The sequence below is a fragment of the Phascolarctos cinereus genome, unplaced genomic scaffold (genome assembly GCF_003287225.1).
Source record: "Phascolarctos cinereus isolate Bilbo 61053 unplaced genomic scaffold, phaCin_HiC Scaffold_1;HRSCAF=81, whole genome shotgun sequence".
Taxonomy (NCBI): Eukaryota; Metazoa; Chordata; class Mammalia; order Diprotodontia; family Phascolarctidae; genus Phascolarctos; species Phascolarctos cinereus.
This window is the reverse complement of record NW_027555514.1, coordinates 445957-468133: the sequence shown is the minus strand read 5'-3', so window position 1 is coordinate 468133 and position 22177 is coordinate 445957. Positions and strand designations below refer to the sequence as shown.

The 22177-nt window shown below is 48.9% G+C and overlaps 1 protein-coding gene across 7 annotated transcripts in view; it reads right to left on the bottom strand.

Moving 5' to 3' along the window:
* The window catches only part of PPP1R9A (protein phosphatase 1 regulatory subunit 9A), a 96944-nt gene that overhangs the window by 38397 nt on the left and 36370 nt on the right, over positions 1-22177 (bottom strand). For all 7 annotated transcript variants that reach the window (XR_013484906.1, XM_021000011.2, XM_021000012.2 and 4 more), the window contains exons 3-6: positions 5028-5160; positions 4711-4831; positions 3125-3229; positions 28-163 (exon numbers count right to left, since the gene is read on the bottom strand). Coding sequence is in view for 6 of the 7 variants with exons in the window: in XM_021000011.2 (XP_020855670.1) it covers positions 28-163; positions 3125-3229; positions 4711-4831; positions 5028-5160 (495 nt within the window). In the remaining variant the exon portion in view is untranslated. The remainder of the gene's footprint in view (positions 1-27; positions 164-3124; positions 3230-4710; positions 4832-5027; positions 5161-22177) is intronic.

Sequence of the window (22177 nt, the reverse complement as noted above, 5' to 3'; positions counted from 1 at the left end):
CCCCACCCCATCTGGAAGCGGGCTCACCTCATCATCATCCGCGTCATATTGGCCGTAATGCTGCTCCAAGAGCTCCCGCTGACGCCTCTCCTGCTCCAGGGTCTGACTGATCAGCTGCGCCACCTCACTCACTTGTCCTGGCTTTTCTCGCCCAATCACAAACCTGTGAAGGACAGAGAGCACAAACATGGTCCCCACCCAGTCACTCTTAAAGCGGGGGCTGCTGGGCTCTGTCAAACAGGCCAAGGGTACAGGGGTCTCCCAGGGGAAGAGTGGATGGTATGACTGGGATGGGCACATCGGAGTGGCTGGCTGGGCATGAGGCCCCATGCTGGACAGTGACCAGAGGCCTCCAAGGACTCTCACTGACCGGAACCCGCTGCCTGGTCACCACACTGCCCAGACAATGTTCAGGGAGGCGTAACAACTCCCCATGCAGGTGATGACACTGGCAAGTCTGTCACAGACCTGGGAGAACCACGGCTGATGCTAGGCGAGGATGTTCAGGGCACAGGCTGTGATGAGAGGGGGGTGCCGCAGCCTGAGGAACCTGCTTTACAAATGAACTCGGCAGAATCCTGAGTGCCCACAAGCGACACCAGGCACTAACCCAGCCTGAGAGCTCCCCGGGGCAGCCTGTACCTGCAGTCAAGGACTCATCCCCCTCAGCCTGACCCAGTGCCAGGGAGACTTTGGCATCTCTCCTGGGGAGGTACTCTCCCTACTGGGGGGTGCCTGCCCTCCTTGGCACCAGATGCTGCTATGTCCAGTCATTTTTTTGGTGAGCTCTTCCCCATAATTGTCACTGCCCTCTTAGCTGGACATTTCCTAACAGGCCTCTGGCTGTTGGTGGCTTCTACGAAGACTGGATTTTCTAGATGTTAGGGTAAATTCTCACAAAATATGTATGTGAGCTATGTCATTTAAAATGCATCTTTTAGTAAACTCTCCTTACATACACCTGATGTGCTGGGATTGTAGCCCTGGAGTCAGGACCAAGAAGCTAGCCGTGGAGGATTTGGGGGGGGGGTGTCAAACTAAGGCACCAAAAGCACGCAGCTGGGTGATTTCCACAGGAGATGGAGCTGGGAGCCCTCTCCTCCTTCCCTCACAACCCTGATAACCATAGATGGGTCTTCAGCACCAATGGAAAACAATGTCTCATGGAGAAATCAACAAGTCTGTCATTCAACAAGCAATTACTGAGTTGCTACTGAATACCTTCCATGGGTTGAGGCCAGTGAATCAAACAGTGATCAATGGGGGGTGACAAGGATGGGGTGACAGGGGTCATGCACGAGGGTGCCCCCAGAGCTGCAAATACAACAATGGCCAGAGCTGTCCTGTGGGCTCCTTAGAGGCCAGGAAGATGAACCACAGAGGCACCACCCCACAGGGCAGCAGCCAGGGACTCAATTTGAGCTTGGCTCCTTTTCAGCTCCTGCCACAAGTGCAGAGGAGCTTGTGGCCCACGGCCCAGCAGGGACTGGGGAGGAGAAGCCAGTCTCTCCAAGAAGGGAAAGCTGAAGGTGAGTCACCTGTGTCAGTCTCTGGAAACACCCCGTGAGCTCCCACCAGAAGCAGGGATTCCCAGGACTCCGACGTGGGCAGAGAGAGATGGCTAGGACCTGTAATTGCTCACTCCATCGCCCCAGCATCCAAAGAAGGATGCAATCCTCAGGCTGCCTCAGCCAAAGTCCTGAAGAAACCAGCCAAAACCCCCCCGACCAAAGCGGTTAATGACAGACGTGAAACACCGCCAGGAAATTAACTTCACTCATCTGAAACAAACTAACCCTTAAAACAACAAGTACCACCTTCCACAGGCGCCTGCTCAAGAGCTCCACACAATGAAACAATCGCTCCGACAGAAAATCACATATGTGAGCAATGCAGCAAAATCCAGCAGCGATTTCTCTACTAAGACACTAGTCAAACTGTTCTTGCATTGATATACTGCTCAACACTTCCCTCTGCGACTGGTGCGCTAACCACTCTTCTCACCGGCAGGACTTCTCACTAAGGCGAATGCATAGCAAACCAGCAGGATTCCCAAGACGGGCTGCTGCAAAGGAGAAGCAATCAGCTAATGGTAGCAGAGTCTGCACTTAGAAAGTCAAAAGGAGGAACAGTGGGATAAAAGGACGGGTTTCAGAACTGCATTGGCTAAGGTGGAACCTGGAAGGGATGGATACCACAGATGCTGTTGGCGAAGAAGCCCACCCGAGCAGAGTAAAAATTTGGAAGCAGCAGAGAATCAGGAACATTACCCAGAGCCCTGACTAGTCTGGCTAAGGTGTCATGACCAGTGAGCAGCCTGACAAGCTTAAATCAAGTCAGTTCATCAGCAGAACCAACTGCTCAACATAAAAGCTACATTTGGCAGGGAACTTTTAGGATAGTCTCTGAGACAGAGAAAAGATAGGAAAGTTTACTCTCTCAGAGCTGTGAGTTTTCCTGAGCGCATGGATTTTTCTTGCCCATGGGCTACCTTAGCAGGTTTTTCTAAGTGAGTGCCTACTCTCCCCTATAGATAACAATTACATGGTTAAGAGAGGTAATACCCAAATTTATGTGTGCATTTTGATGTATTAATTAGCCCAGAACATTTTTAGAGGAATACCTGGGATGTTATTATTATCCCTTTTGCCTTGTTGTTAAGTACATCATTCTGCCTAAGATCTAAGAATATCATTCTTGTCAGTGACCAATTTTGTCCAAGGGGAAGCACACTGGTTGGGGCTCAAAAGCTAGAAGTGAATAGGATAAGTATTTCCTTCACAACAAGGTCAGTTTGGCTGGACCACAGAGAATGTGATAATGTTGAAGGGCTTTAAAGGCCAAACAGAAGGACTGGATTTCATCCTGGAAGTCATAGGGAGCCATCAGAGTTTCTGGAGCAGGAGTATGACAGGGGCCATTCTGATGTCTCTGGGCTTGGTCAAATGACTCCTTCTTTATTCACAGACCCAATCGTGGGCAGGAAGTCCTGATGTCTGGTATTTCAGCCCCAGTCAAGGACAGAAAGAGCTCCAACACCAGCCCTCTTCTTCATCCCAGAATCAAGAGCTGGAAGCACGGAGTGCCTCTCCCCCAACACAGTCAGCCTTCCGGAGGTGCTCACCTGACAGTGCCCTTCGTGTTCCGGAGAACTGTGGCAGCAAAGTTCTGAGTGACTCCCACCAGGCTGATGCCATCCACCTCTACAATCTGGTCGTTGACTTGGATCCTTTCAAAGCAAGCAGAGAAAAGCCAGAATGGGTTATTTTCCTTTGAAGAAACAGGGTCGGCCCGAACAACTTGTTTTTAAAGCAAAGAAGGCAACAGGATTCTTCTGGCTTTCTGACTTGTTCCAGAATTAATTGAGAAAAGTCCATCAGACTGACAAGGGAGGGACATTCACATTCACTACAGGAAGAAGCCCCCAGAAATGTCATCGGAGGTGACATTTCCACCGGCCAGGAGCCAGGCCTGATGTCAGTGAAATCTCAGAGACGAGGCTCCAAGGCAGGGCTTCTGCTCCCATGAACAGAGATATCAGCAAAGCACCAAGTGATTCCCAAGAATTTTGCCCAAAGGGGACCAAATACAGCTGCAGGAAGGCAGTGCTCAAGTCACTTTTCAAAGGCTGGAGCTAGAAACTGTCTGGGGCCTGGGGACGGAGCCAGACTGTCAAGATGCCCCAGAGTCCTAAGCACAGAATGGATGTCCCCAGAGGTCTGAGTCCAGAAATGAGGGCCCCAGCTCAGGGAAGAGCCTGGGTCCACGAAGGCACAGCCAATCCTTCATGGCCCCTAAAGGGCTGAGCGCTTCCAAGCATGGGTCTAAGAAGGGCCTGGCCTGGCCTGGCTGCCACCTGCATCTCTGGAGAGATTCTCCACACCAGCAAGATCACTAGCCCATTAAGAAGCCAAGCAGTTATTGAAAACTGAGAAAAACACATCTTTGCACACATGCATATACACACACTCTCGCACACATGCACAGACATATGCACACTCAGATGCATGCACACACTTGCATGCATACTTGCACACTTGCACGCACACGCGTTCACCTGCACACTTGCACAGACACACTTGCACACAGTCTTGTACTCGTTTGCATGTACACACACTCATATGCATGCACGCTCACCTGGACATATGCACCTTCTACACACGTTCACACACGTACACATTTGTACATGCATACCTGTATATACACATGAGCACACTTGCACACACATGCACACTCAGATGCACTTACACACTTGCATGCACACCTGTACACATGCACACTCGCAGACACATGCCCACTTGCGTGCATGCTCACACACTTGCACACCCTCTCATACACACATTTGCATGTATGCACACTCATACACATGCACACTCACATGGACACATGCACACTTTTACACACGTTCGCACACACACACATTTGTACATGCATACTTTCACACACACAAGCACACTTTCACACACACACATCTGTATGCACGTGTGCATGCACACTCGCATGCATGCACACTCATATGCATGCACTCATATGCACACACACATGCACCACCCTCAGAGGCACCCCCTGCCAGCTCTCCTCCACTGCAGGGAGCCCCCAGCAACAAGCCAGCCATGATCCAGATGGACTTGCAGACTCTGACCGAGCTCTCTGTGGCCTCAGCTCCCTGAGAGGTTACTCTGAAGACAGATCTAGAAAGGGTCAGCTTACCGACCATCCAGCTGGGCTGCCCCACCATCTGTCACAGTTTTCACAAAGATGCCCAGCTTCTCCAGCCCTGCATCAGCCCCTACACCCATGCCGATGATGCTAATGCCGAGTCCATCCTCATCTGGGGAGAAAAAAGAACATCCCAGATAGGCAGTCCTGCCAACCTGCCCAGAAGCTGGAAGGAGGACCATACCAACCCCCCAGCCCACCCACTGCTCCACTGCCACCTCAGCAGTCTTGGCGTCTGGAGGAATGAGGCTTTGGGGTTGGCCACACCCGCTCATGGGATGTCAGTACAATGCGAGTGGTGCTCCTACCTTTATCCAGCTCCACTGGGAAAAGGTCCAGCTTCTCCACTCGCTTCTCCAACTCATACTCTGCAGATGCCGCCACGGGGTCCACGTCGTCATTTCTCCGGTCATAATCTTCATTGGAGTATGTGTGGAAAACCTGCAGACAGGGAGACACAGGCCGGTCATCAGAGAGGCAGAGAAAGAGAGGCCTAGGTCCTCATGACCAAAGCAGAAAAATGGAAAGTGTGTCCTGAGTGATTCTGGGACAAAGAGAGCTGCCAGAATCTGGGGTGAGCTTTATAGCTCCAACCCTAAGACTTTTAGGGACTGCACGCCCCCAGCTCCAGGTCAGCCTGGCGTGAGGCAGAGACAGACAGACAGAGAGACAAAGAAGGGTGAGGGAGGACAGAAGGGCCAGGAGGAAGATGGAGTCGACAAGGTCAAAGGCGACAGAGACAGCCGGATCAGGGTCCAACAACAGCCTGAGGGGATGGGAGGCCCCAAAGGGCTGGGAGGGGAAGGTAGAGAAGGCTCGGACATGCATAGAGGGGGCCTGATCTCCCAGAACTAAGGAAGGGGAAAGGACCAGGGGACCCTGGAGACCCCCCAGGAGTCAACTAGGAAGAAAAAACAGCCCGGGGGATGGATCATGGGATGTGTGAGGCCCCCCAGAAACAGCACCATTGCAGGTCACCCTCCAAGGCCACAGAGCAGAGAAGGCAGATGCGGGGAGACAAGCAGAGGAGGCCCAGGGGTTCCCAGTGTACGAGCCCGCTCTAGCATCAAACCTGAAAAGGGAGGAAAACGAAACCAGAAGAGTCAGAAGGACCCTGAAAGATGCCATACCAAGTGTTTGAAGGGGGAGAGAACATGGAACTAAAGAGACGGAACTAACCTGGCATCCGAACTTGCAGGACAATGTGGACAAAGGCTTGGAGGTGGGAGATGGAACATCTGGGAAGAGCCAGCAGGCCAGGTGGGCAGGCACGAAGAGTTTGTGCAATTAGATAGGCAAGGCAGGTGCAGCCTTTGGCCTTGTCAATCACTCTCTCGGCATTCTCTCTATGATTCTGGAACAACCTCTCCCCTGATTCTCCTCCCACCTCTCTGAATGCTCCTCCTCAGCTTCCTCTACTGGATCTTTTTCCAGGTCATGCCTACTAACGATGGGTCCCCTCCTGCTCCCACTCTGTCCTAGGCACTGGGCTCTCTTCTCTTCTCCCTCTGTACTAACTTCACCATGGATTCCACGACCATGTCTGTGCTGATGATTCTCGCCTCTGCCTGTCCTGCCCAAACCTCCCTGCCAACCTCTAATAAACACCTCTCTAACTGCCTTTCGGATATCTCGAACTGGAAGTCCAGCAGACATCTTAAACCCAGTATGTCCAAAGCAGAACTTGTGATCTTTCCCCCAAACCCTCCTTCCTGTCCTCTGCCCCATCTGCTATCCCTGCCCTAAGCCTGCTCCTCAGGACTTTACCACTCAAGATCCTCATCTGTAAAATGGGATAAAAATAGCACCCACCTCCCAGGGCTGCTAGGAAGTGCTCTGCAAACTCAAACATACCTTAGGACCACAAGGTATTGCCCAAGGGCTGCCCCCTCCAGGGAGGCTTCCTCAGGGCCCATCATGGAGGGCCAAGCGACTGACTGACTACACACTTTCCCCCTCACAGATCCTCTAAATCAGACTGTCCTTGGCTGGTTCCCACATCTGGCCCTCCACCTCCAAGCGGAGCCGCGTCCTTTCTGTGTCACGCCAGCATCAGCTTCTAGGAGAGGACTTTCCTGCTCTGCTCCTTTGTCCAATGCTTAGCAACCCCCTCTTAAATCACTCCGTCCTTCCTTCGCACCTACTTCTCTGTGCAGAAGACGTTTCCCAGGTATTAGGTGGTACTTTGCAATTCTCTCTTAATCCCCACGGGCTGACACGCAGGAGGTACTACTACTAATCAGCAGTAATAAGTTAATTTTTCCTGAATGAATGAGGAAAGCGGTGACAGACGCAGAAAATGAGAAGTCAGAAGGTGGGGCAGGGTTGGGAGGGGGCAGTGCTAAGTGGGACTGGAGCCCAGGAGAGAGTTGGGAGGAATCCTTCGGTCTGGGCATAGTCCACAATGAGATGAGAAATGGGGGCAAGTAATGTTACTGAGAGGAACCTGAAGACTGGTTAGATGGCTGGCTGGCTGTACTGGGGAAGGAGAAGAGATGAGTGTCCAAAGATGGGCCCAGAAAAGGCCCCTGGAGGCCTGACAGAAGACAGCTGAAGAAAGCTGTAAATCAAACTGCCAAGGGTCTAGGGAAGAATGTGAAGAGAGGCAGTGGGAGGGTGGGTGTAAATGGGAGACGAGATGGCAGAGGGCAGCTTGAGGAGGGCTGTATAAGGATGCAGGGAAGCTGGGCATATCTGAGGCATAGGAACCAATGGATGAAAAAAGACCAACCACACATGATCAGGCAGGGCCCAAATGGAAATGACAGGGATGGAATCAAGGTCATCTGGAAGGGTCCATTCACACCCTGTTGGTTTTGAGATGCCAGAAATATCTGGCAGGAGGTTGGTGGGCAGAAAGACTGCTTCCTTTTTCCATATCTGGATTCTAAGGTGAGGAATTAAGAAGATGACTGAACTCACAATAGGTAAACTGAATTTTCTCAGTCATGCAATGGCAAGCCAGGTCCTCTGCTGGGGTTTGGGGAAAAAAGAGAAGGTTTGTAACAACCACTGTGAGGAGCTTGAGGGTCAATCCGAAAAGAATCAATGCTTTGCCACATGGAGAGTGAAAGATGAAATGACTGAGGAAACAAAGGCTCAATCTTCCAAGCATATCGATTACGCAGTGACTGCCAATTGCCCAACAAATTGTGACCAGACCTCCTCAGCTTAGGGCTGAACCCCAAATACAGAGCCTGACAGATTTTTCACATTAAAAACAATCAAATAAAACCAATTAATTAAAAGAAAACAATTAACCAGGATAAAAAATTAGGTAATTTGATTTCTAACTGGAGGGATGATTAAGGACTTTCCAAGTTGGAAGGGGGTGAGTGAACAGGTATAATTCTCTGAAATCAGAGAAGGCTGCCCCACTCCTCCCAAGTTTCTGTAAACAAACAAAGAACATGGGGCCAGTGTTCAGATAAGACACATGGGTTGCTTGAGATGTACAACTGTGAGAAAACCCCTTGAGTCAGAACTCGAATCTGAGCAGGTTTCTGGTCAGCATAAACGAGGTCCTTAGTTAAGAGTCTCTAAGCAGCAAGTAGAGGAGGTCCAGCTTCCCAGACACACAGGGATGGGTTCGAACAGTGCAACAAAGTTTTCTCATAATTCTCATAATAAGATAGACCCTGGACTAAGCCCATAATTAAACACAAAGGGGACTGAGCTGGTTTCAGAACTGAGTCACAAGATGGAGTCAGTATGGATCACTCCATTCCCACAATTAACCACTTGCTGTCCAAGGCCCCTCAATTCCCCCTTTTGATTTATGGGGGAGTAGGCAGCCCACTCCCCCCCAGATCGTTTACCTATAAGCCAAATCTATAAGGCTTTTCACAAATTCATAACCAGAGTTACGCAGGTCAGGTTACAGATCAAACTACTTAGAAGGCTCACAATGACCAGTTTTGAGAAGGGAGATTTATAGGATACCAAGGTAACCAAGAAAATGTAAATATAAACACCATGAAACAAAAGGCCAAAGCAATATAATTGTGATCATCACTATTAAATGACATCAAGTCTGCTTGTGTCCCAGAAACCCCCTCTCAATGTCCATTTGATCAGAACAGTTTGAGTTCCAAATGTCCCATGTGGTCATCTAGTCCCTAGATAGCTTTTCTTAGACATTCTGGAATAGGCCTCATTCTTAGGACAACCCTGAACACAGCTGTGCTTCTCTGGTTCCAAATCACTTGTAGAGGTTCCCAGATAATTCTTATAATTTTTTTTTTGGGGGGGCTAGGCAATGGGGTTAAGTTACTTGCCCAGGGTCACACAGCCAGTAAGCGTTATGTGTCTGAGTCCGGATTTGAACGCAGGTCCTCCTGAATCCAGGGCCAGCGCTCTATCCACTGCACCACCTAGCTGCCCCGATAAAATTTTCTAGTAACAAGACTTAATGAAAGTTGGTACAATCCCTTAAATTTGGCTCCCCAACAACTAGTTCATGTGGCGAAGTCTAGCTCAAGGCAGATGGAACTAATTGTATTAACAACAGAGATATGACAATAACATCTAATTAGGGACTCATAATTCTTCTGAAACTTTAAAGAATTTCAGGGTTTAGTTTTTTTTTTTAATATACCAATTGCTATTTTTCTTCACCTAAACCCTGTATCTAATATAAAAATCTTTAAAAAAAATTCATGAGGGTCTAACCTTTTAAATGAACTCTTCTACTTTTCCAAATTATCAGACAAATACTTTTAAAATGGGAAAATAATTTCACTTTCTTTACAATTATCAATATAAATATAATTTCACATATAAAATTCTCAATCAAATTTGGAGAACTTATTATTAAAACATAATCAAAGCTGGACTTTCATGCTGCATATATTTAGAAACCAGTCATATACAAATGTATATAGTTCTTAGAGAAAACAATCTAATCCTATTGCTTTCTCAAAACTTACTACTCTGTTTAATTAGAAAACTTTTACCTTACATCTTTGTTTTATTACTTTACCTAGTTTCCCCTTTAGTAGGATATCATCCCTTCTTATAATTTGACCATAAATACAGATTAAAATTGTAACATTTTTCAAACCTGCATTCTATTACAGTAACTCAGAGATGTACCAGTACCAATCTATTAATAGATTTAATATTGGACTTACAAAATTTCTACTGCTCATTAGCCCTGTTCGTAGAAATTTGCCATGAAAAGGAAGATGTGGGACTTAGAACAATGTCGAGACTGATCCCTTCAAGGGGATAGGCTGACCTGACATATACCATAACAGGGTGAAAAACTCTCTTAGCTCTGCCTGATTCCAGGCATAAGTCATATGTGACAGCCAGTCATGTAGTATCCAAAGCCAGGCTCAGGAGCAACAAGGTGGGGAAGTTCCTTGTTCAGAAAGGAAATAGCTCAATGGGGAAACTGAGTCATGAGGATCCCACCTTAGGCCATGCCAAGGTCATCCCCTCCACTTTTTCCCAGGCACAGGCATCCACCCGCAGCACTTCTCAGATTCATGACAATTTCAGACAACCATCCCTGTCTGCATTCTCCCTCTCAGAAATCATTCAAGGTAACAGAATGTACAAACAACATTAAACATAAGACAAAAACTTTTCCAGAGAAACGTAGACAAAACAATAAGACAAATACTTACTAGCCTTAATTTTTTTCAATTCACAATAATGTAATGAGCCAAATCAACCAAAACAAATCATCAGCCAAACCTCTTGCAGATACATATCAGATGTCGCATGATTCAATAGCGCTGTCTGTCATTCCCGTAACTATCGAGAGCATCCCTTGGTGCCATGCTATCAAAAATCTATCTGGGGAGAACTCAAAAGGATCTTGCTACTCCTGGAACCCATTTTCCTTTACTGATCACCTCCCCACCAGGGGAAACTTAAAAAATGAAAACTACTGCTTCACCTAATCCTAAACCATCACACTACCTGGGGCAATTTAATCTAAAACTAAGCCTTACCTGAGCCCTGAAGAAACAGGGGTGGAGATCAAGGCCCACCCTTCAGAGGCAGTCTCCAAGAAAAAGTCCCTTGGAGAAAGAATAACTGGAATATACCAGGGAGTTTTTCTGGAAGGCTGTCAGCCTGGGCTTGACTCCTGACTCCTGACTCCACCTGGCTGGCTTCCCTAAAAAGCTGTGGCAGGTGAAAGAGGAAATGACCGAGAAGCTCTGGTAAGCAATGCTGCCAAGTGCCTGACAGCTAAGATGAGCTAAGAGGAATGGCAGGCCCTCAGGGCTGAGGCATTCTGCCTTGTGCTTCCCAAGCACCATAGTCACGCACCCTCATCAGTGTCTGGCTGTGGGTTCACAGCTGACAACGTTCTCCGTGATCAGGGGATGAGAAGGCCCCACCTGCCAGGGCGTGACTGCCTGAGAAAAATGTATAAAATGAAGCTTTGGCTGCGTTATACAGATGTGGCCTTATTTCCACTTCTAAGTCACTTCTCTTTCAGTGACAACTCTATATCCCATTTTATTAGAAGAGCAAGGTAGGTCACTTAGTCATCTGGGAAATTTGGTTGCAAATGAAGGGCTCTTTGCCAGGTGAGTGTGCTGCTGCTCTCTGGAGCGCACTGGCTCTGATCCGGTTCCATTTTCTGTGATGCCACTCCCTGTCCGAAAGCCATCTGTGACGGGGGTGGGGAGGGGGGTCACAGTCACTGCTCCAAAGCTCCAGGCTGGCCCCCCCTTGTTTTCTCCCTCTGTCAACATCCCACCCCCACCTAGCACAAGGATAGGCACATGGCTGGTGTTCAGTAAACACTTGCTGACTTACCAATAGATGCACTGAACTTCCTGCCACTCGCTGCACAAGGTCCATCTCTGGTCTGCATGACTAGGGCACTCTCCCTGTCTCTGGTTTCCTCTAAGACTCGGCTCAAGGGCCCCCTCCTCCTGGAGGTCTTCCCCCACCCCCACTTGCAGGTGCTTCTAAAGTAGCCCTCCATCTACTCTGTGTCACTTCATACATTCTCATTTCACTACACACTTTAGGACGTAAGCTCCCTGAGGACAGAGGTGGCTTTTCTTTGTCTCTGGTATCTCCAGGCTTGCCATAATGCCAGGCACTCAATAAGCATAGATATGCCTGATTATCGACTCCATTGGAGGTTCAGCCTTTAACAACCACAACAGTAAAGAACAGCTCACATTTATAGAGCATTTTTAGGCTGGCATTTGTGATCCTCAGAACAGCCCTGGGAGGTGGTGGTATTACTATCCCCATTTTTCAAGTGAGGAAACTGCAGCCAGGAGGAATGAAATTACTTGCCCACCGTCACTCGGTCAGTAAATACTCTTGGGATTCTGATTTGTTTGCCTCCCAAAGCTCTGTGCACACACACTTTATTTTCCACTGCTCTGTGTGGTTTTTCAATCAATCAACTGATAAGCATTTATTGAGCTCCTACCGTGTGCTTGGACTACAAATACAAAGAATGAAACAATCCCTACTCACAAGGCGCTCACACTTTAAATACAAGACTCTGTACACACACTTTCACTTCCACTGCTTCATTCTGCTTTTTAATCAATTGATAAGCATTTATTGAGCTCCTACTATGTGCTGAGCACTGGGCCATGTGCTTGGGACACAAGTACAAAGAATGAAACAATCCCTCCTCACAAGGCACTCACACTCTCCACACAACACAAAACAAAACTCACAAAGCAGTTTGGGAGAGGGGGACCAGGCAGTCAGTCAGTCAGTCAGTCAGTCAGTCAGTCAACAAGAATTTCTCGACTCCCAGCTCCCAACAGGAAAGGCGCTGTGGAGAAGAAAGAGAGGGAGGCGGAGGTGGCCGACAACACTTAGCTTGATCTGCCATCACATCCCCCAGCCAGCGCTCAGGAGCCAGTACACAGTGGAGACTACAGGCCTTGGCACAGACAGGACGGGTGTGCCGCCTGAAGCCATTTCGACAAGTGCTTCTAGAAACTTGTTAAACTCCCACAGGAAATGCTGCCTATGCATCAAGATCAATTACTTCACCTGCTTTTTTTTTAAATAAAATAATTTGTTTGAACAGGTGAGGCTGGAGCAAATTTAACTGTCTCTTTTCTCCTGATTCTGGGTTGATTTTGACGTCTGTTTGTCCTGATCAGAATGAAACATTCTAAGCCTGCTGCCTTTTCACTGCCCTGTCATGTGCCAGTCGCAGCTATAAATTAGGAGGAAGAAAATTGAAACAATATTTGTCCAGTGTTCTTTGAAGAACCAATCACGGCCCTGGAAATGTTTTACTGCTCCTCTCTAAATTAGAAATGGATGAGTTCTTCAGGTACCATAACCCCACCCCCACCCCACCCCCGCCACAGGGCAGGGGCCATGACAATGAGACCTGCGCTGAAGCAACAATTTGCAACCCAACCTGCTGCCCCCTCCAGCCCCCCTTCCAGGCTCCCATTACTTCTCTATAACAGGGGGGTCTCAGACTGGAGACTTGGAGGTCCTTTCCTAACCTAATAACTTCAGACACCCAGAGACCACGGACGCATGTGCTTGAGGGGAATGCTGCGGGGTGGGGGATCTGCCCGCTTTGAGCAGCACTCGGGTGAATGTCTGGTCACTTTGGCTCCTTCACGAACTCGGTAAGAGTCGGCCACATCGTGTATCTCTGCCCAGCTCAGCCTGGTAACTTCCTGCTTGGCTTCCTTGAATTGGCTTCTGTTCGGAGCTGTGGCGCAGTGTGTCCAAACCCAACCAAGCAGAAGATCTGGTGTGTACGAAGGCTAAGTACAGATGAGAAGGGGTCACAGAGCATTTCACGGAAGCAAGGTGAGGGTAAAGGAAGCCAGGCTGAGCAGGGCATTAAATCTATTTGACTTCTAACCCCAGCACTTAGCACAGTGCCTGGCACCTAGAAAGCACTTGAGAATGCTCGTTGGTAGACTGACTGACACCCACACCACTGGCCAAGGCTCTTGGCACTCCAGGGAGGGGCCACGTGCTCCAATGCAAGCCTGGACAGCCATGGCTGGCTCAGTGCCCCATGAGGGCAAAGAGGCCAGGGCCACAGAGACCCTCCCCCTTCACATGCTTTCTTCCTGCATGAGATGGCAGCACATTTCTGTTTTGCCTTTTCTGAATTCTTCTCTGTGTTGCACATTCAGAACTCTAATAAGGCATCTGCCTTAAACAGCTGCAGACAAGGGATGAATGCCTCTGAATTCTCCCCGAATGAAATCATCTCCATGCCTGAGCTCCTAGAAAACAGGCAGGAAAACCTGGCACGATAGTCAAACATAAACATGCTCTTCCAATTAAGTCCAAAATTCCTCCACCTTCTTTCTAAACGAAACATCCTAAGGACAAGCAGGTGCCTGTGGCTAAACAACGCTGGGTCCGCACCCTCCCAGGAGGATGCTGGCTCCATGTTTTCAATGTGGCCAAAGCTGAATGGCAAGGCAGAAATGAGTCTTTCCTATTTCACTCAGCAGGAGGGCTTGTTAAGACTCACAACCAGCTCTAAACAAACTTCCCATGACTGGCTGCTACAGCAAATGCCTGCCAAACTGAAGGCTGACCATCCGCCATGCACACCTCAGTGAGACTGCATGCAGGAAAATGCCATCACTTAGTGCATCACCAGCCACAGGCGAGGCCATTCTCTGCTCCAAGAAGTGAGAGCCGTCTTGGACAACCATCCTGGGATCATCGCTGACCACTGAGGTTTCCTCATCGAAGCCAGAACACTGGGAGAGACCAGAACAAGTGCTCCCCCATGCACTATGCTTCTGCCTCTGTTTTTTTTTTTAGGCTAATGGGTGTTTTTGAGAAATGCCAGGCTAGATTCTGTAAGAGACATGAAGAAAATGAAGACAGTCCTGCCTAAGAAGATCACAGGTTTTGTGCTCAAAGGGACCTTGGAGGCCATTAGGTGCATTTTGCAGATGAGGAAGATGAGGCAGAGAGATGTGTGGGCTCCCTCTGCCGGCATCTGAGGCAGTGTTTGAATCCAGGAGAAAGCAGGGCTTCCCAGCCACTACAGCAGGACAGAGCCTCCTCTAGGGCAGGGACTGGTTTTCAAGGTGAACAGTTTTTAAAAGCACTGACTTCTGCCTTGATGAAGCTATCAGCACAAAAAAAAAAATCTGCTCCTCTACTTCTTGTTAGTATGCAGAGAAACATGCTGAAATGGTACTGGACATTCACAAGGGCAGTTTGTTTCCTGCCCTTCGCCAGGTGTTACTGACCCCCCTGCTCGGGCTTCACCACAGCAAGCTGTCCGGCCAAACCAAGCCTGGGCTCTGCCTCACAGAGCAGCCAAGAGGTCACCATCTCTTTGCTGGGAACACAGGAAAGCGATGTTTGAGAGGTTGTGGAAAGTTGTGCTGACTGTCCAAAAAAGGGAAGAGAACAGAACTGTAAACGGCAGCCCATCACACTGGACTTTGATTCTTGGGAAGATTCTACAACAGAACATTCAAGGGGTGGCCAGGGAACACAAAGAAAGGGAAGCAGTGACTACACAGCCAGCCAGTCCTTGGTGCCTGCACCCAGGACAGGACAGGCCACACCTGCCTGACTTCCTCCTTTGACAGGATCACAAAACCAGTAAGCAAAGGGATCTCCATGGGGATAGCTGGAGACTAGAGAGGAGTAGAGCTTCTTGTGGGAAAAAATGGAGATATGTGGACTACAGTCAGGCACGGCAGGATGGCAGGGGCACCACCAGTATGTGGAGTGCTGTGGGAATCTGTGCTTGGCCCTATGGTGTTTAATGTGCTGATCAATGACTTGGGTAAAGGTACAGATAATTTGCTCCCCAAGTACACAGCTGAGAGAAAGTTGGGGCCAGGATTATTTCAATATAGCCTTTAATTTTTGCCCATTTTTCAGATGAAGAAACAGATTTACTTGTGAAAGGCAGGGCAAGAAAAAGAACACAGACCCCCAGTGTCTCCCCTCCAAACCTCCTCCAACTGAGGAAGCTACCATCTCTATCAGGGAAAGGACAGGCTGCACCCACTTCTCCACCTCTTTCATAAAGCTTTGCCTCGTCAATGAATCAATCAATCAATAAACAAGAGTATGCAGAGGAAAACATGAAATGGCCCCCACAAGACGGGGAGATGACATCTCTGTGTGACACCTACACCACCCTGCCAGGTGAAGTCACCTCGGAGCTGAGTCTATCAGCGAGCTCTCTGCGTCAGCAAAGCAGGGTGATGTGGGAAGATGACTGGGATCCATGGGAGGAGGGGTATAGTCACATTCTGACTCCTACGCTCACATCCTCAGCTTCCTTAGCTGCACAATTAAATTCTACACATTTATTATGCCCCCGCTGTGTACCTGGCACTGGACAAAAACAAAACCTATGCAGGCCCTTCTCCAAAGGAGGTTGCCTTCCTTACAGGAGGGACCCCAACACGTGCACAGAAAATTAAATCCAAAAAGCATGCAAAGTGATGGGGGGCGGGGGCGGCACGCTACACCAAGTAGAGAGGTGGAGATCAATGGCCTGGAAGAGGCTGCTCTTGAGCTGGATTCTGAAGGAATTTGGGGCTTCTAAGAGGCAGAGATGAGGACAGAGAAGGGAGAAGAATGTCACACGTACGTTCCCCAAGGGATAAGTGGTCAAAGCATACAAACACACACTTCTCAAAAGAAGAAGTGCAAAGAATTCGCAACCACACAAAGGCTCCAAACCATCAATAAGAGAAATGCAATCAAAAGGACTCTGAGGTTTCACCTCACACCCTGCAAGTTGGCAAAGACGTCCATGTTGGAGGGGTTGTGGAAGGAGAGGGACGCTAACACGTTGTTGGCAGAGGTGTGAAATACTACAACTATTTTGGAAAGCGACTTGGAATTATGCAAATAATGTGACTACGATGTCCATATCCTTTGAACCAGAGACTCCACCTGGATCTTATACCCCAACTTAAGGAAGACATCAATAAGAAAAAAGTCCCCATACACTCCAAAATATTTATAGCAGCACTTTTTGTGATAGTTAAGGCTTGGAAATAAAATCAATGCCCATCAACTGGGGAACAGCTAAACAATTCGTGGTTCATTATCATTATGGCATATTACTGTGCTGTAAGAAATGATGCCGGTGATGAAAAGACAAGCCTGGAAAGAGCTGTATAAGCTGATGCAGAGGGAAGCTGGCAGAACCAAGAAAAAGCTATTCACACTAACCATGTACATGAAAAGAAAAACCACTCACCAAAAAATGCAAAGTAAATGTAATAAAAGTGCAAAGACTGAGAAGAAATTGAATGAGGAGGGATGAGAGGATGCTCCTGACCTAGCCCTTTGTGCAGATGGGAGGTCCACAGGCATCATGTGTGTTCAGACTTTCTCAATACACCAATCAGCTGTGCTGCCTTTTTTTTCCTTTCTAAAAAATGTTGTTGTTGTTAGCTGACACTTCATGACCCCACTTAGGGTTTTCTTGGCAGAGATAATGGAGTGGTTTGCCATTTTCTTGTTTAGTTCACTTTGCAGATCAGGAGACTGAGGCAAACAGGATGAAGTGACTTGCCCAGAATCACACAGCTAGTGAGTGTCTGAGGCCAGATTTGAACTCTGGAAGGTGAGTCTTCCTGATTCCAGGTGGGGTGCTCTATCCACTGCTGCCCTGTGCCACCTATCTGCCCCAAACAGTACTTTTTTGTTTGTTTATTTTTGTTTGTTATGGCTTTTGGGTTGGATTTTTTTTTGGCTAGGCAATGGCATTAAGTGACTTGCCCAGGGTCACACAGCTAGTAAGTGTTATGGGTCTGAGGCCACATTTGAACTCAGGTCCTCTTGGCTCCAGGGCCAGGGCTCCATTCACTGTGGCACCTAGCTGCCCCCCCCCAAACAGTACTTTTAAAAGGTCTCTTTGTCATGTGGGATGACTCTCTGGAAGGGGGAGGGGGATAACTATGGTGATGTAAGAAACAGAAAATATCAGTACAAACTTATTTTTAAAACGTCACATGGGAACCTGCAAGGAGAGCCAGTTTGTAAAGAGAGGTGAACACAGATTGTGTAGGGCCTTAAGGCCAGTCACACACGGGAGACAAGGTGGTGAGAACAGAGAAGGGGAGGCCTGGGAGACACAGTGGAGACACGGAGGCAGAAAGAACCAGAGTTGGCAGCTGATGAGATGGGAGTGGGGGTAAGGGAGGAAGAGGGCACAGACGAGCACGGCTCTAAGGCGACAAATCTGAGTGGTGGGGAGGAGGTGGGTACCCTCAACAGAAATGAGAAATTCAGATGAGTGAGCTGCACCATCAGACAGGACAAACCTGTCTGGGGACAGAAAGAAAGGATGTGTGGCGCTCCCAAGAGGAGGAGGGGGAGGTGCTGAATTCCAAGAAAAATGAGAAGACGCATAGGAACTGACGCAGAGTAAATTAAACAGAAACAAAAAACACATGCAAATGTATATGTATACATGTATATGTGTGCATCCACATGTGTATGTATACATATAGGTGTATGTATTTATATGCACACATATGAAAAGAAAACTAAAGTGAAGGCTAATTAGGTCTAACTACAATGATGGATCTTGAGTGTGGAGAAGAGATAAGGACGTCTCCTTTGGCTAGAAAGGTGGGTGACACTAGGACACAGTCGCTATGTTGGCTACTGTGGCTTGACTATCTTGTCACAAGAAGGGCTCCCTCAGAACTCCAAAGGGTAGATGTCTGGTAACCAAATATTTGGATCTCTAATCCAATTATCCTGTTCTCTGCTGGCCCCCCTCCTTCTCAGTCTCCTTTCCTGGATGTGTGTCCAGATCCTTAACGACAGGTGTCCCACAAGGTTCTGTTCAAAGCTCTCTTCTCTTCTCCTTCTACATTATTTTATTCTCAAGTCTATATATCTAGCTCTAACCTTTGTCTTGACCTCCATTCTCACACACCCAACTAATTGCCTATTGGACATCTCAAACTGGATGTCCCACAGATGCCTTAAATTCAACATGTCCAAAACAGAACTCGGTATTTTTTCCCCACAAATCTTCCCTCTTTTCAAACTTCCCTATGATGTGAGGGCACAACTGTCCTCTCAGTCCCCCAACTAGAAGTCACCCCAAGGTCCTCACTCTCTCTCATCCCTCATCTCCAGGCTGTTGCCAAGGCCTATCAATTTCACCTCTTCACCATTTCTCCTTGACTTCACATCAGCAGTATCTCTCCTAGATTTCACCTCTGCAACATCTCTCCTAGATTTCACCTCAGCAGCATCTCTCCTGGACTTCACCTCTGCAATATCTCTTGTAGATTTCACTTCTGCAACATCTCTCCTGGATTTCACCTCAGCAGCATCTCTCCTGGATTTCACATCTGGGTATCTCTTATAGATTTCACCTCTGCAGTCTCATAGAACACAGCCCCCTCTCTCCTCTGACACTGCCCACCCTGGTACAGGTGCTCATCTCCTTATACGTCAATCACTGCCATCACTGCTAGGCGGTCTGCCTACCTTAAGTCTCTCCCTGCTCTAACTTACCCTCTTTTCAGCCACTAAAGTTATTTTCTTAAAGCACAGGTTGGATCATGTCACACAGACCCCTACTTAATAAACTCCCACGGCTCCCTACGGCCTCCAGGATCAAACACAAAATGTTCTGTTTGGCATTCAAAGCCCTTCATCACCTGCCCCTTCCCACCTTTTCAGTCGTCTTCCACCTCACTCTTCACTCCCCCACATCCCCGTGTATTCTGTGATCCAATGACACCAGCCCTGTTGCTGTTTCTTGAACAAGATTCTCTACTCCAGCGGTAGGGAACCTGCGGCCTCAAGACCACATGTAGCCTTCTAGGTCCTTGGGTGAGGCCTTTTGACTGAGTCCAAGTTTTACAAAACAAATCCTTTTATGAGGGGGATTTGTTCTGTGAAGCTTGGATTCAAAGAGCTGCACTTGAGGACCTAGAGGGACACTTGTGGCCTCGAGGCCGCAGATTCTCCACTCACATGTCAGGTGCGATGTTTTCACTGGTGCCAGACTGATCCCAGGAACAGAGAATGCAAACAGAACTCTCCACGGCCCAGCTTTCGGAAGACTCAGAAGAGAAGCGACAGAGCTGACTCCCTGCCTCAGGTGCTCAGGAACCAGGGGACTGCACCAGTTCTGATGGCTATGACCACGTTTACTCCTGTGGCCTTCTCACCTGAATTCTGTGTCTCAGGTTGATCCCCACTCTTTGGGGGATGCCAGTGAACTCTCCTAACGTACATAAACCATTCTGCCTCATTTTCACAAATACCTAACCCTAAAAACAAAATCACAAATCTCATCTTTCTCATAGAGGCAGCTAGATGGTGCCTGCGGGCGCTGGCCTGGAGTCAGGAAGATGACGGGTTCAAATCTGGCCTTGGACACTTGCCAGCTGTGTGACCCTGGGCAAGTCACCCAGCCTCTGCCTGCCTCTGCTTTCTCAACTATAAAAAAGAGACAACAGCACCAACCCCATAGCCTGTTGTGAGGATTAAAGCATTCAGCACTGCGCCTGTCACATTACAAGAGCTTAATAAATGTTTGTTTCTCCCCTTCCTCTCTCAAAGGGCCCTAGAATCTCTACGGCAGGTCCCCCAACTGAAGCTTCCCCTCAACAGCATTTGACCAGTAGCTTCTGCCTCCCTGGAGCCCAGCTCACACTAAGGGCCGCTCAGCTCTGCCCAGGGGGGCGGTTCCTTGCTGGATGCAGGTGAGCCCATCTGCCTCGGGAAGCAGGCAGGGCCCTTGGCAGGACTCACAAGGCCTCCACAGGGCCACCTGACAGAAACCTGTTGGGGGAAGGAAGCTGCAAAGACAAGGGAGGCAATGAGAGGAAGCTTCCCTACAGGGCTCCAGGCCTACCCAGGCCACGGCTCCTATGGGGAAGTCTTAGAAGAAGTTTCTCAGACGGGGACACTGCCTGAGGGGGTGGTCTCAGGAGGTTTCCAGACAATGTTTTCAGACCAAGGAATGCGCACAGTGGAAAGCCCAGCTGCCCCCCCCCCACAGAAAGAAGGATGTGGTTCCCCATCTTTCCCTCTGAGGACCTGCCTCACCTTTCACAAGAAGCACCAATTCACAATGAGAGCCTCGTGACTGAGGCTGACATCACTGGTGTGGACAAGTCAGGAGAGCCAGAAGCAGGCTTGAGAAGTGGGTAACCGTGCAAGCTGGCCCACTGGGGACCCCTCGAAAAATAGCTGATGTAATTGGCCCTCTCCCTACCCAGGCTGCAGGGATAAAGTGAGGTTCTGGAGAGGATGACAGGCCCCCAGCGTGGGGTGCCAGGCAGGCGTCCAGCAGCTGCTCTGAAGAGCCCCAACCTTCCAGGGGAGCAGGAGAGTCACAAGACAGACATTCCCCTTCCCAACACAGCCTACACATCCCCACAATCACACTATCAAAAAGAAATCTCTTTACCGAGTACTGAAGCAATCCCTGGAAAAGCTGTCTGAAGGCAGCCTGATTTCAGAGATGTGCACTCCTCGTCCCCCTGGGGTGCAACATCCCATTGTCCTAAAAAGATCCCTGCCCAGCACGCACAAAGTCACAAGGAATCTCCTGGCATACTGTATGGAGGAACCGTGCTGAATGCAAAAATGCAAACAGAGGGACATCATTCACACACACCACCAGACGGAAACTGCCTCTCTCCAAGGCAGGGAGAGAAAGGAAAGGAATAAGCACTTTTTACAAACAGGATCTCATTTGACCCTCACAACTACCTTGGGAGGTACAGGCCATGACCCCTATTTTATAGTTCCTTCTTTCTTTTTTAGCCAATTAGGGTTAAGTGACTTGCCCAAGGTCACCCAGCTAGGAAGTGTCAAAGTACCCACTGCGACGCTGAGCTGCTTCTCCAAGGCCTCTTCTCAGTCTGCATCCTTCCTGACCCCTCATCAGCCACCTGGATCTTCCCCGGCTTCTCGTCCCGTTGCTTTCTCAGTCTGTCCGCCTGTCTGACCGCTCCTCCATCCTCGGCTGGATCATCCCCCATGCCTCCGTCCTGTTCTGGCCCTCTCGATCAAGCAAGTAAATAGTAAGTGCCAACTATGTGCCGCCCACACGGAGGAGATGCCAGACCATGCTCTCAACCTTCTCCAGCCCTGCCTTTCTGGGCTCTGTCACTCTCACTGAAGGCAAGGGGACTCCAGTTTTCCACCTGGATCTATGTCGTTCCCTATCCAGGCAAGCACGTAGCTGTCCTGCAGCCTCCCACGTACCCAAGTGCCCTGTGCCCTGTGCCAAGATGGAGAAGAGAGCATCCAGCCTGGCCCCCATGGGTGCAAAGCCTTCTTTGCATCACCAGGTGACAGTGCTCAGCAGGGAGCCATGGGATAGCTCCTGCTGTCCTCCTCTCTGTGCCCCATCCTCTGCCCTCAACCTGTACTAGGCTGAAACCACCACAACAAGCACCTTGGACATCTTGGCTAGGCATGCGACAAGTCCCTCCACTGGCTCCCAAAAGATGAGGGACAGCCCCACATCTACAGAGACCCTTGA